This window comes from Dermacentor variabilis, chromosome 10, assembly GCF_050947875.1.
Source record: "Dermacentor variabilis isolate Ectoservices chromosome 10, ASM5094787v1, whole genome shotgun sequence".
NCBI classification, from domain to species: domain Eukaryota; kingdom Metazoa; phylum Arthropoda; class Arachnida; order Ixodida; family Ixodidae; genus Dermacentor; species Dermacentor variabilis.
This window is the reverse complement of record NC_134577.1, coordinates 18,619,065-18,631,747: the sequence shown is the minus strand read 5'-3', so window position 1 is coordinate 18,631,747 and position 12,683 is coordinate 18,619,065. Positions and strand designations below refer to the sequence as shown.

Here is a 12,683-nt window from a genome sequence, read left to right as displayed (position 1 = left end):
TTATTACAGCCAACATTTTGACAAAGGACCCCGTCTTTGTCGAGGCAACAACTACTCCCTGGCAAAGAAAAGGCTCTTGGTCCATATGTTGACTCCAACAATATCCCTCATCAAACCACTGTTGACCATGATGAGACTTCTCCATAATCATGATCTTCTGCAGTGCGTAATACAACAGAAAAAATGCTGTGCTACCTCCTGGGACAAGTTGGTGACATTCGATTAGAAGCGCTGTAACACTAAGCAGAAAACCAAAGAAAGGACAATCATTCTCTTATGCCCGGTGAGTGTTGCAAGAACTAGAAAAAGGCAAATATTGGAAGTCAGCAACACGATGCCTAATCTATGGCAGCATGCGCTGTGGTGAAGGTTGATTGCAGAATTTTGAATATATGCAACTGGGTACAATACAGAATGGTTGAAAGTAAAGCTACTTAAACAGAGGGAAAGACATTGAAATCATTGAAAGGTAGTACAGAAAATACTGCTACAAGAGTAAAGTTGGTTTTCTGTTTACTATCACAACATGTAATTTGTTGCTTCAGACTATACATGTAATGTTACTGTTCCCTCTAATCCCTACCTCAGATTCTTATGAAACATAATCTATGAGATGTTTATTTCAGAAGCATCACAAGTTTTTAATTTCGTCAGTACTTTCTATGGGAAATCAGAAGGTAAGTAGAAATCGACTTCCATCAGTCAGTAGATTTTATCTTGTCTTTTAAACTTAATGAAGCAGCGACCCAATACGTTTGGTTTAGAGACTGCAGAGTGAGATCACTACTTCACTCCTTTGCTGAAAGAATAGTTACAGAAGCACTTTCTACAAATGACCACTGTCAAACATTTGGTGTCATAAAGTACTGCAATATACAAGCACGAATGGAGTCCTTGTCTGTCAGCTTAACTATTTTATTGATAACCTAATTAATGTGGCATACAGCTCACATGCACCCAAAATCAACAAGAGGTGTAACAGCAACATCTCTGACAGACATTTGCTATTAGCACTCATGTTTTACATACACATGCACAGAGAGACACCGCTGTCTCCAAATGCGGTGGCATCAAATAAAGGAACTAAATTAAAAAATATTATCTGAAATTGTAAGACTGAGTTCACAAGAGTACACAAAGTTAGGCTCACCTGCATAGCCTTCGCATTCACATCCCCTAGTTGAAACAACCGCTGGACTACAAGCCGATGTGTGTCGTTCTTGATTTCGGCCAGAGAGACCAGCATGATACAAGTGTACCCTGCCTGGAGAACAGCAAATACGGAAGTGTGTGAGGACAGCAAGTACCACACACCTGATACTGGCCAAAACATACCAACAAACTGATTGGGTGACATTAATAAAAAATTCAAGGGGCACTTAGTTATCCCTACATGGATGAATGCGAAAGCATTGTGATCACCATGCGATGCTTAGACATTATGCCACAACCCAAGGTCGTGGGGTCGACTCCCACCAAAGTTTGTGGGTGCAAGTGCCTTAATTAGCTATATCTTAAATTAACTATGCCTTAATCAACTTCACCTTAACACTAAAGATCATGGGTTCAAGTACTTTAACTCTATCTTCATTAATTGTGCCAAAATTAACTTCACCTTAAATAACACCAAAGGTTGTGGGTTTGACTCCCACCAAAGGTTGAGGGTTTGTAGCATTATTTACACCAAAGGTTATGGGTTTGACTCCCACCAAAGGTTGAGGTTTCGTAGCCTTTTCGGACCATAGTGTGGTCATGCCGACACTGACAACCCTGGATTTTCTATCTCATGAGCCATTTAATGCTCCTGCATTAAGTCTTATCTCTCTTATACAAGCTACATGTAGGTACTGTGCACAACTTAGCTGTCTACAGCATCGCTGCACATACTAGCTTGTTAAGAATAATGATGACAGATGCAATTGCAGCAATGAAAAATAGCAAAATGTGCAAGCTAGGTTTCTCTCCCCTAACTTCTTACATTAAAGGGGCCCTGAAACAATTTTCCAATTAATCATAGAATTACATCACTACTAAATTACGTCGCCTCACAAATGTTCTGCCGCAAGAATTTTTCTAATTCTTCAAGCACAAGCGAAGACAGATGCAGTTACGAGCCAATCAGTGGGCTTCTGTCTTCTTTCATTTCTATCAGCACGTTGGAAGTTGCACAGGGGAGATGGCAAGGGGCCGCAAGGGAGCACTGCCCCGCTGGCGCCGTCCAAAGGTTGAACACGAGACAGCTTGTGGCGGCACCTGGTGGTGGCTGCAGTATCTACGCTACGCTTTTTATCTCTGAAACCAGGCGCAGCAGATGCAGCAACGCGCAACTGCTGTGTGTAGACCAGCAGTGCAAAGATGAAATGTTTCTTCTATCTTTCTGAGAATGCAGAGATATATATTTCATTTATTTAACCAAAATGAGCAATAATTGTATTCCTGAGAATGCTCTCGCAATCACAAAATCAGCCAATGGCTGTTGTGGGCCCAGCTGCTCGTGATGACGCTGCCTGATGACATTGCGGAAGCTAGAGCAAACTATCTTTCACTGCTTTTGAGAATTTACAAATTGTAAATTCCCTGCTGCATGCAGTGCAATAATATTTGGTCCGCATGTTCACAGGAGCCTCACTAACAGATTGGCAAAGATTTTTTAATATGTTCATAAAGAGCTTCAGGGCTCCTTTAAAACACTACAGAAATACAACAAGGTAACATTCCGTATTTGTTCTATGCAAGACAGCTCTAATGTAAAGGATCCTAGCATGGCTGCTCCCACAGTTCTTTCTGTCAGTCAAAATAAATTTCAGCCTTTGTGCCTGAACTGATTTAAAATATAGGCAATCAGAAACAATATTATGCATCTTATGTTTATGCAGTACTCCCAGGAAACTCACCTGCAAACTGAGCACAACTGTCAAAGTTCGAACATTCCTGTAGGCTGTTTGGCATCTGGTTTCCCAAGATACCACAATGACGAAAAAGTATGACAGCAAATATTAGATATATGCAAAGGGTTGTCTGTGACACCATGGTTGCCATATAGGAAAAGTGTTCATGGCTTTTAGTGCACTCTGACACTAGTTAAATCAGATAATCATGCCACTCTGCATCATCATCATCATTGTTATGTCATGTGGTACACTTGAGAGATATAGGCTGCACAGTTCATGGTGAGCCAACAAACCTTGTTCTGCTTGCTCACGTCACACACTTTGGAGTCAAGAAGAATGCTCACAGCATCGAAGTTGCCATGAGACACAGCATAGTGGATGGCTGTGTTGCCCTGCAAAATGAAGCAAAGTCTTGTTGCAGGAACAATGGCGTAAGCATGGAGACGAGCACACATACATTCACATCAGCCATGTTCACAATGCGATGAAGCAGATGACGGGAGAACTCCTCAAAGGTGTCCATGTAGTCTTCAAGCATGTTTGCATCTGCTTCAGCAGGACTCGAAATCTGGAACCACTCTTGCTGTATCAGTGACACAGCCGTTTTCTGCAAGCAAAAAGAATTGTGTCATAGATAGCAGAACATCTTTTTATTTAACATAATTGCATGAATAGGACACAGGAGTCTCTAATTCATGTGAGCTATATGGCCACATACAGGCACATAACATCCTTTAAGTTGTACCGTGGCTTTTTAGGAACATGAACAGCACTAGATGACAAAAAATTCATAAATTTATAATACACAGGATGATAATTCGTGGAGGTGCACAGGCTGAACTTGAGGCCTCCGATAAAATGGGATCACACATTAATGCTAGGGGAAAGCTGACACATCGAAAACGTGATAATGAAGTATGCTAACTCAAGCTTAAGATGAGGGATTTACTAGTAGCTGTGGGCTTTTAATTAACAGAAAGAACGTTTAGTTATAAAAAAGAGCCGAGGTTGGCTTAGCATGCATTTCTCTATCCAGCTACTCCTGGCTGAGAGAAGAAGAACATGATTGGTGACAGTGAGAATAGAGGCAAGTGCAAATATTATCAGGCGTCTAATAGGCCTAAGTTAAGCATGTGATTTAAACAAGTACTGTTCCTAATCAAACTATAATGTTTGTATCATTGAGAGATGCACAATGAGGCTGGTATGAGAACACCCGTGCATATTATTGGGCCACTTTACTTCTGCATATGAAGTCACATGAGCACGCATTACAGGGTCATAGATATGATAAGATAACAAAAACAAATAAAAGATAAAATGAAGGCATCACATAAAGGTTCACATACAAGCACGCTGGCCCAGCAGAATACAAAACTGTGGAAGCTATTACAATTTGCCTCATCTAAGCAGAAATGAGCAGTTCTGCTCGAGGGCACTTCAGCAAATTAAGTTATAAATAACTTTATCCTAAAATGCCTCAGCTCAATGAAAAAAAAAATTTTTGCAGGCAGTAACTATTATTAGCATGGCATACACAATGATCTGATGCCTTTTTGGGACTAGTGAGCATTGGAAAAAAGAACAGCCAACTTACAAGTTTGTTTGGGTCCCCTCTCTCAGGTTTCATGAGGTAGTCGTTGAGGACTTTGCAAGCTGCTTTCACCTCCTTGCTTGGCTCATGCCTTCAAGAGCAAAATGGACAAAACTATACGCCTCAGAAAACACAGCTATGATCATTGTGACATGTTTATCAACTAAGAAAGAGTATAAGCAATTGGTGTAACATGGAACAAAGCGAAGGCCAACAACAGGCCATTTTACAAGTCTTACAGGTATCCATATTTAAAATATCACAGCTGTAAATGGAAGTGATTGTTTCTAAATCCACAAAGTCAAGTTCAAGTTGAGTCAAGTATGCTTGCACATGCATGTGTACACACACACACACACACACACACACATAATTTGCTCGAGTATCAAGAAACTGACCTCCAGGTAATGAACAAATTCAGGTAAAGAATTTCAACCATCAATCATGCAAGGAAAGAAGGTGAATTTTTAGAATGTGTAGACAATTATAATTGTTCATTACTCTGACGAAAAAGAAAAGAAAAACATTCTACAGCTATGAGTTTCAAGTCACCACATTATGGGCCTAACACACTGCTGACACATATTTATCGACATTTTCTTCATTCTTTTTATTTTTCTTTATATGTAAAAAAAAAAAAGAAGAAGAAAGAGAAAGTCAAGGATGTACAAGTACGAGCCAATAGTCCAGCCAACAGCAGCTCTCTGATATTGGGGCCTTCTACTTGAAAAAGGAAACTACATTCAACCATTGCAAATCAAGTGTGGTAAGCACAGAGGTTTCTGTAAATGCTCAACGATTACCACTGCCTTGAACCAACCACTGACACCATAATCTAAATAATTATTTAACCTTGACTATAAACTTTAATCTCTCAAGCTGCTACCTATAACTACGTCACCTAACTATTGGCATCCACTGCATTACCACGACAGGCCACCAGCTAACCAGCTCAAAAACCACATGTCCCGTCACAGGCTTACTCAGGAGAATTAATTTTAGCAAGAAAGTGTCATATTACGTTTGTGTTTTAACTCATGCCATTCTTTGAACAACCGGTGCAATAGATTCTTGACCATAGCGTCTCTACAGAACTATGCATATATTTATAAAAATAAATATGTCACGGCACTACCAACTATTCCAAAACGCAACAAATAAAAAGCAAATCAAACTAATAATCCCATTGAGTACACAGTAGACAACCATCACCTTCTGTGGCTGTGCTCTGGTAATCAGGATAATAGGCACAAAATGTTCAGGGAGGCCAGACTGAAGCCTAATGTTCTAATGAACAATACCCATAGGATAAAAGACAACAAACATGCTAACTCAATGCTGCAGTACTGGCATCACACAAGGCTGCATGTGCTTATATGATGCCCCTCTTGAACTATGAATGCCTTGTGGTGAATCCTCCTATTTAAAAAAAAAGGGGGGGGGGGGGAGAAAGGAAGAAAAAGCTGATATGCTTACTTTTCTGCTCTCTCTGTCATCCTAGCTGGGGGCTCCCTCAGCTGCTGCTGACTTATTGCTGCCACCTTCTGGTCCCCAAGGCTTCCTAGCAGGACATTCCTGTTTTCAGAGGATGGTGGAACTGAGGAGGCACGAGGAGCTGCCGGTTTTCTAAGACTTCGGCCTGAGAGCTTTGGAATGCGAGACGACAAGGTTGGAAGGACAGGGTCAAGCACATTTTTGTCTATAAAGTCCTTCGCGACACTAGTTATCTGGCAGTTGCACTTGTCACACAGGCGCACACCCCTGCTACTATCCAGAGATCCTGGCTCTTCCACGGAAGATGTCATCACTGTGCCAACCGACTGCGTCGAAGGCGGCTTTTCCTCAGATGTCGACTTCTCCATACATGCATCGCAGACGACACAGTTGACATCAAAGTCACCTACACCAATAGTCTCGGTCTGTTTCAGCTGGCACTTTTCACAAAGGGCGTCTGTGATAGCACAATCCCCACAACCCTGTGAGACCGTCTCTGCTTGCAATGAAATGGAAACTGCCATGTCTCTCCGACTGACATGGTTCCCAACTGCAACAGATCGCTGACGAAGGTTTGCACAACGATCACAGACGACCCTCCTCACATCTGTGATGCCAGTTCCTGTGGAAACAGTGAGTGGCTTCGCTTCGACTGTCGTAACTTGCAGTCCAACATGCCTCCTCTCAGTGACATCAGCTTGCAGCATAACGTCACGCTTCCGCACGGGCATGGGAGAAAACTGAACGCCAACATTTCCTCTCAAGACTCGCTGCGTCTGTGCTCCTTGACTTCGTGACCTACGTGGCCGCTGCGGGCTTTCAGGCGGAGGAATCTCAAATGGCTGCAACGTCAAGACAGATACACCAACATTAGATGTGAGCACGGCTTCCGTGTTTGTGGAACTGTGGCCAAATACTCGCTTAGAACGTTCTTCACAATGCAGGCACGGTCGTGGCTCCGGCTTAACAGATGTTGGCTCACAGACGTCGAAAGTCAGCTGTTCAAGTTTCTTTCGCACATCTTTACCTGCTTCAGGATCTGTGGCTGTCTCTTTGCTCTCAAACTGCTTCTTTACCCTCTCAGTGCATTGCTTGCAGACATGTAGTTTGGCTCGTGGAATGAGCTTCCAATCTGCATCCACTTCCCGTGTCGAAAGCTTTTCCTGGCTGCCTTCATGTTCTGAGGCTTGTACTGGTGAGTTTAGAAGCAGCTCTCCACTGTCGCCAACTGCAATAGACCTCGTTACGACACAGCACCCAACACCTATTGTCTTCTGGACTCGAACGGCAGCTGGCTTTGCACGGTCTAAACTTCGACTTGGGCGCAACGGCAGAGACTCAGAAAATGGCTCATCTTCTTTCGTACTTACTGTCATGGAATGCGTAGAAGTTGTTGGGACGCTAGCTTGCACTTTGGCATCTGAACGGCTTGTCTTTGGAAAAGCTGCTAGGCTTTGGTTTTCCAACTTTCGGATGTACTCGTCGAGGGCATCGCCGGCAGCGTCTCTCTTCGTTGGACCCAGGATGTGGTTGTCGCCGACACCAACGGAACGTTGGCCCAGTTGGTTTGATTTTGTTTTCAGCTGCAGCATGAGCAGCCTCTTTTCTTCTTCCAGAAGAGATAACTTCTCCTTATTGCAAGAAAAAAGAAAAACAGAGCACAAAAAAAAAGGCAAGCAAGGTCAGATTGCAAACATTCTGGCTAGTCAAAATGGGCACTAAATATTTCAATGACACACAGTGGTTCTTAACTGCAATGACTGCTTTTCTGCAATTTCATGCATAAAGCTGGCAACGGAACACTTGAAGAAAGTAATTAATACTGATCTGACAAGGAATGTTATTCAACAAGGGACTAGTTGGAAAATTGGTTCCAGCAACCAAAACCCCTTGTTTTACCAATGCTGATGAAACCGGCTTGCATTAAAAAAAAAAAAAAGAAAGAAAGAAAGAATCACTGCAATGTTTTACACAAGCAAAAATATGCTGTGTATTAAGTTTTTGCTAAGAATCGTACAGGTTTGTAATGTTTGTACTGTTAATGACACTGCCATTAGTGTTGCAGGTTAGTCTAGCACCGCCCTCCAAGCTTAAAGCAAAACAATTGTGAACAGCCACATTATAATCAGCATAAATGCACTTCGATTAAAGGTGGAACACCTGCAGACAGAGTGGGCATGCACAGTAACCAAGCCCCATTATCTAATTTTTTAAAGAATGTATTATTAGAGGCGATAACTGTCGTCAAGACTATGCAACAAACACGAGAAGAAAAAAATGAAATATTAGGAACTACTCAGTATATTGAAATGAAGGACACAGATCGTGCTTTCAATCACTCTATCAAGTGAAATAATATATAGCACCTTTAAGACAAACAACTATGATGGGAGTATCCTGGTAGGTTTGCTTACCACAAAGTTTTTGTTGAAAATATAGGACCAAACTGTCCCACCCTGTGGTGCATAAGTGGCCCTACACATAAATATTTCGATATGGTACAAAGCCTTTCGAGTTTGATCGTACTACAACTCAACATGCCTAAGAAATAGGAAAACAGCAGCAAGATACATTAATTCATTTAACAGTCATTTAGCACAAAATTGTTCTAGTTGCGTGATGTTGAGATCCATGAGATGCTGCACGTATTTGACGACTGTGTCTTCGTCCACATTGACTTCTCCGTTAATTTCATCTGTTATTGCACAAAGTTATTCTAACATTCCAGCCTGACCTCCCTTATCAGTGCCCGTTTAACACAATGCCATAATTGATCCATGCAACTGCGGTTTCCATACCTTCTGTACTGTGTGCCAGCGCTCAGCATGTGTGAGGCACTGGTATGCTAACAAGGCTGATGGTCGCATATTACACACACACGTAATGCACACAGCGCCCTCCCGGATTCAACTTTGTCTGGAGTACACCAATCACCTCCGAAGTGTGTACCTTTAATTTGCGACTACTGTCAATAACACCTGCTCAAGGAGTGCATCTGTATGACTGTGTAGTTAGTTATTCTGTGTGGTAAACATCACAACTATGCTGCTGCAACTGAAAACACCGACTTTGATCTCGTAGAAATCATCACCGTCAGCCTATTGATGTTAGCTGAAGTGCGAAGGTCTATTCCAGTGATATCCAGTTATCACTGTCTTGTATCAGGCCATTCCATCCTATGGGAATGGTCTGCAGGGTAACTGACACATAGCAGGGTGCAGAATTTGTTTGAGGTGAGCCTCTGAGGGCAGAAGGTCAATGTGGTGACTGAAATGGTCAGGGAAAGAGCAGCGCAGAGCATCGCATCCATTACAAAGAATGTGCCAATGGAACAGAGTTCGATTTAGACCCACGGCACTTGTGCATATTATTTCATTGGGTCTTCGGAGCGGCGAAGGTGGTAGAGAAGCCAGTTCGGCTGTGAATTTAATATGTGCGATAATTAAGAATACCCGGGTTCTGTACATAATCGGGATTGGCCATGTTCACAAACCCAATAATGCAATGTGCCACAAGCCTCAAAATTCGACCTGGGAACTCGAAACAAGTTCTACAGTTGGCGCTGCACTACACTGGCCATGCAAGTGCCAATCATGTACCTGCAGAAACGGTATGGCCTTGACCTCGTCTTCAAGATGCCTGATTCGTCCGAGACTCGTGGCCATCAGCTCCCGCACGTTGGCTAGGGCCGCACGGTTTACGCTCGGCGAGTTTCCGCCTCCACCACCACTAGGACTCGTCGCAGCCTGCTCCCTGTGCCCCACCGCAGTCCGGCTGATGCCCGCGTGGTGGAGGCGCGGAGCCGTCAATGCTGCCCGAAGCCCCGGAAACTGCAAGTACAGGGCGCGGTGCTCTTCGAGCAGTGGCCACAGGTCCAGAATGGCGGCCAGGCGCCCGGACAGCACGAGAAGCCACACCACCAGAGCCGTGAGCAGGACACTCGTTGCCAGCACGAGATACATGAGCGTCTCTTGATGTCGTGCGCGCAGTAACAGCGATGGAGAGTTGCTTCAAGCTTACACTGCTCACGGCCGGGGTGCATGGATTGTTGTTGGGCCCTTGGCGAATATCACGGTTGTTGCTGCTTCCAGGCACTTACCCACTACAGAGGTTTGGCCAAGTAATGAGTGGCAAAATATTGAGAAAGAGCTACAAAGAATAACAATAATTGAAGTAATAGGTATAGTGAAAAATAAAGCGGGTAACATTAAAGCAAATTGGTAGACACAGTGCTGCATCTGTCATCTTTACTGTGGCTCATCTTTTGCGCCATTGAAGTCCCCTTTAAACACATATTTTGGTTATTTCCAAACAATGGCTCTTACCCGCTGCAGAGGATTCACTAAGAAGCAGATGGCTTTATATATATATATATATATATATATATATATATATATATATATATATATATATATATATATCAGTGGGGATTTCGCTTATGTCGAGATTGTTCTTTTTCATCATCAAGAATGAACAGCTCTACATTTTCGCTACTCACATAAAGGTACAAATTTCTTTTCACTTAACCTACACAGTCCTTCATTTGTTTTCTTCTTCCTTGCATACCCTACCGTGAATGGTACATTCCCACAAGAAGGAGTGGCCAGGAATTCACTCTCAGTTGAGAAGGGCATGAAACAAAAGAGGACTACAAATCTGGTCTTGTGATCCTCAGGAGACTGTATTCACACATGCTGTCTCTATATCATAGCATAGTGTAGATTGGTCTGTTCAGTAATTGCCTACACAAATACATTCTGTAAAACATTATTACTCAAACATTATCTTAAAAAAGTCCCATGGAATGTGTGCACAGTTTTGCCCCTAGCTTCTTACAAGTCATAATTGGCATCACAGTGATGTGATGATAAGTATGTTTCATTCCTGCCGAAGTTTCTTTCCAACAGGGAGTACCTCCCCCCCCCCCATACCAGGTAACCTCGCACTACTTCCCAACTAAGCCTCCTAAACCCTCCCAAGTGTAATGTAAAGCCTGAACGAAAAGATGAAAATCACTTGAAAATGTTACTTTAACTATTAATTTAATATATCAGTAGCTTCCATAATGCTAAGTTGTGATTATCAGTAGAATAAAAAAACTGAATTAAGATGTTCTAGTTTCAGTCCATATGGCTGTATGCATGAATGCTTTGATTCACTTGCTTTTAGCATCAGCTGTAATCAGCCGGAACCGAGCGAAAAAGACACTGGCTGGATATCCATACTTTATTCATTCATTTGATAACTGCAAATATAGTAATGCTGATGTTGTTAGTACTAGGAAAATCTAAGACACGTCATTTGCAACAGCGATCTACGGGTGACTACTGGTGTAAGCATAGGCACAATGCGTACAACTTGGCCGGAATGGAACTGCAAGTTTTTAAAAACACTAAAGGATGCTTATTTAAACATCAGCACTGTGCTGCCATATCATATAAAATAAAACTTTAAACAAGTAAGAGCTAAGTTCAAACTTGCAGGGTCATGCCAGCACTGATGCAGCTCACAGCAGAAAGGAAGAAGCTCATTTAGTTAAATGTTATGAAGCTGTTAATTGGTGAAACTACATCAGGTGAAGTATGACTACAGTAACAATGCTACATGCACATATGGCAGAGGGCAATGTCAGTAGTTGAAGACGGAAGCTAAAGCAGCTGCAAATGTTGTTACTCATTTATACGCATATTATTTTATTCAAAAACAATCCACCTGCAGCATTCCAAACGTAAGCCTGCTGAGGCTTAATTAAAGAAATAAAATTTTAATGAACAGGTAGCGTGGTGTTCAACTAGAGAAGATCCCAATAAGTGTTCAACTAATAAAAATGAACTGTTCCAGACAGAAAAACATTCTTTGTTTAATAACTGCTAGATGTTGATTAACGTAGTGTACCACAATTCTTCAGTTAATGCGAGGCATTTCCCAAATGACTGAAGTCATGTATAAGCTGCACAAAACCTGCAAAAATCACTAAATGGAGAATACTGCATTTTGTGACTTGGCATATAACACATCAAAGTTTGCTAGCTGCAATAACAAATCCAGGTGCTATAAGTGCACTTACATCAGGAACAGCAGTGGATGAGTTTGTTGATAAAGATGATATGGAGCTAGCAGAGCCACTCCTAGAACGAGCTGGACCAAAGACCATGTCCAGTATCTCACTTGCTTTTCGTTGATCAGCCTCTCGCCAATGGGAGGGAAGCACTGAGCTCCGCGTTGGTTCTAAGAAGAGACAGTGCCACACAATCAGTTGAAAGCGCTGACACCACCACAAAAAGTACTAATCAGCAGAAGAATAGCAAATCAGTATCAGGTAAAGTTTGTGAAAGGGAAAACTGTCATCCACCCGACTACAGCTTGAAGCTTTCTTGAACCTTTCTCCACCTTACAGGATTACGCAGAACTAATATGCCACATTCAGTGTGCCTGTGTTTTGAATTGTCGATTAGTTTGCCCTAGCTCACGCTGTAGTCTCCTGGTCTCCTGGTTAGCTCAGTCGGTAGAACGACTGCCCAGGAAAGGTGTTGGTCCTAAATTCGATTGCTAGACCAGAACAAATTTTTCTTGAAGTGCTATGCTTTCTTTCCAAAAAATCAGTATAGATTTCCTTTGTAGCCTCATGCTACAGTCGGGTGGATGACAATTTTTCCTTTCATTAGCCTTTCTCCACCTTGCAGGATTCAGCAGAACTGATTTGC

At 42.4% G+C, this 12,683-nt stretch overlaps 1 protein-coding gene across 4 annotated transcripts in view; it reads right to left on the bottom strand.

Moving 5' to 3' along the window:
* Kank (KN motif and ankyrin repeat domain-containing protein 2 kank) overlaps window positions 1-12,683 on the bottom strand; it is a 75,764-nt gene that overhangs the window by 14,748 nt on the left and 48,333 nt on the right. For 2 of the 4 annotated variants that reach the window (XM_075671819.1, XM_075671821.1), the window contains exons 7-13: window positions 12,047-12,207; window positions 9,579-9,809; window positions 5,962-7,610; window positions 4,489-4,576; window positions 3,349-3,498; window positions 3,185-3,283; window positions 1,151-1,264 (exon numbers count right to left, since the gene is read on the bottom strand). In XM_075671819.1, the coding sequence (XP_075527934.1) occupies window positions 1,151-1,264; window positions 3,185-3,283; window positions 3,349-3,498; window positions 4,489-4,576; window positions 5,962-7,610; window positions 9,579-9,809; window positions 12,047-12,207 (2,492 nt within the window). The remainder of the gene's footprint in view (window positions 1-1,150; window positions 1,265-3,184; window positions 3,284-3,348; window positions 3,499-4,488; window positions 4,577-5,961; window positions 7,611-9,578; window positions 9,810-12,046; window positions 12,208-12,683) is intronic. The other 2 variants (XM_075671820.1, XM_075671822.1) reach the window with 2 other exon arrangements.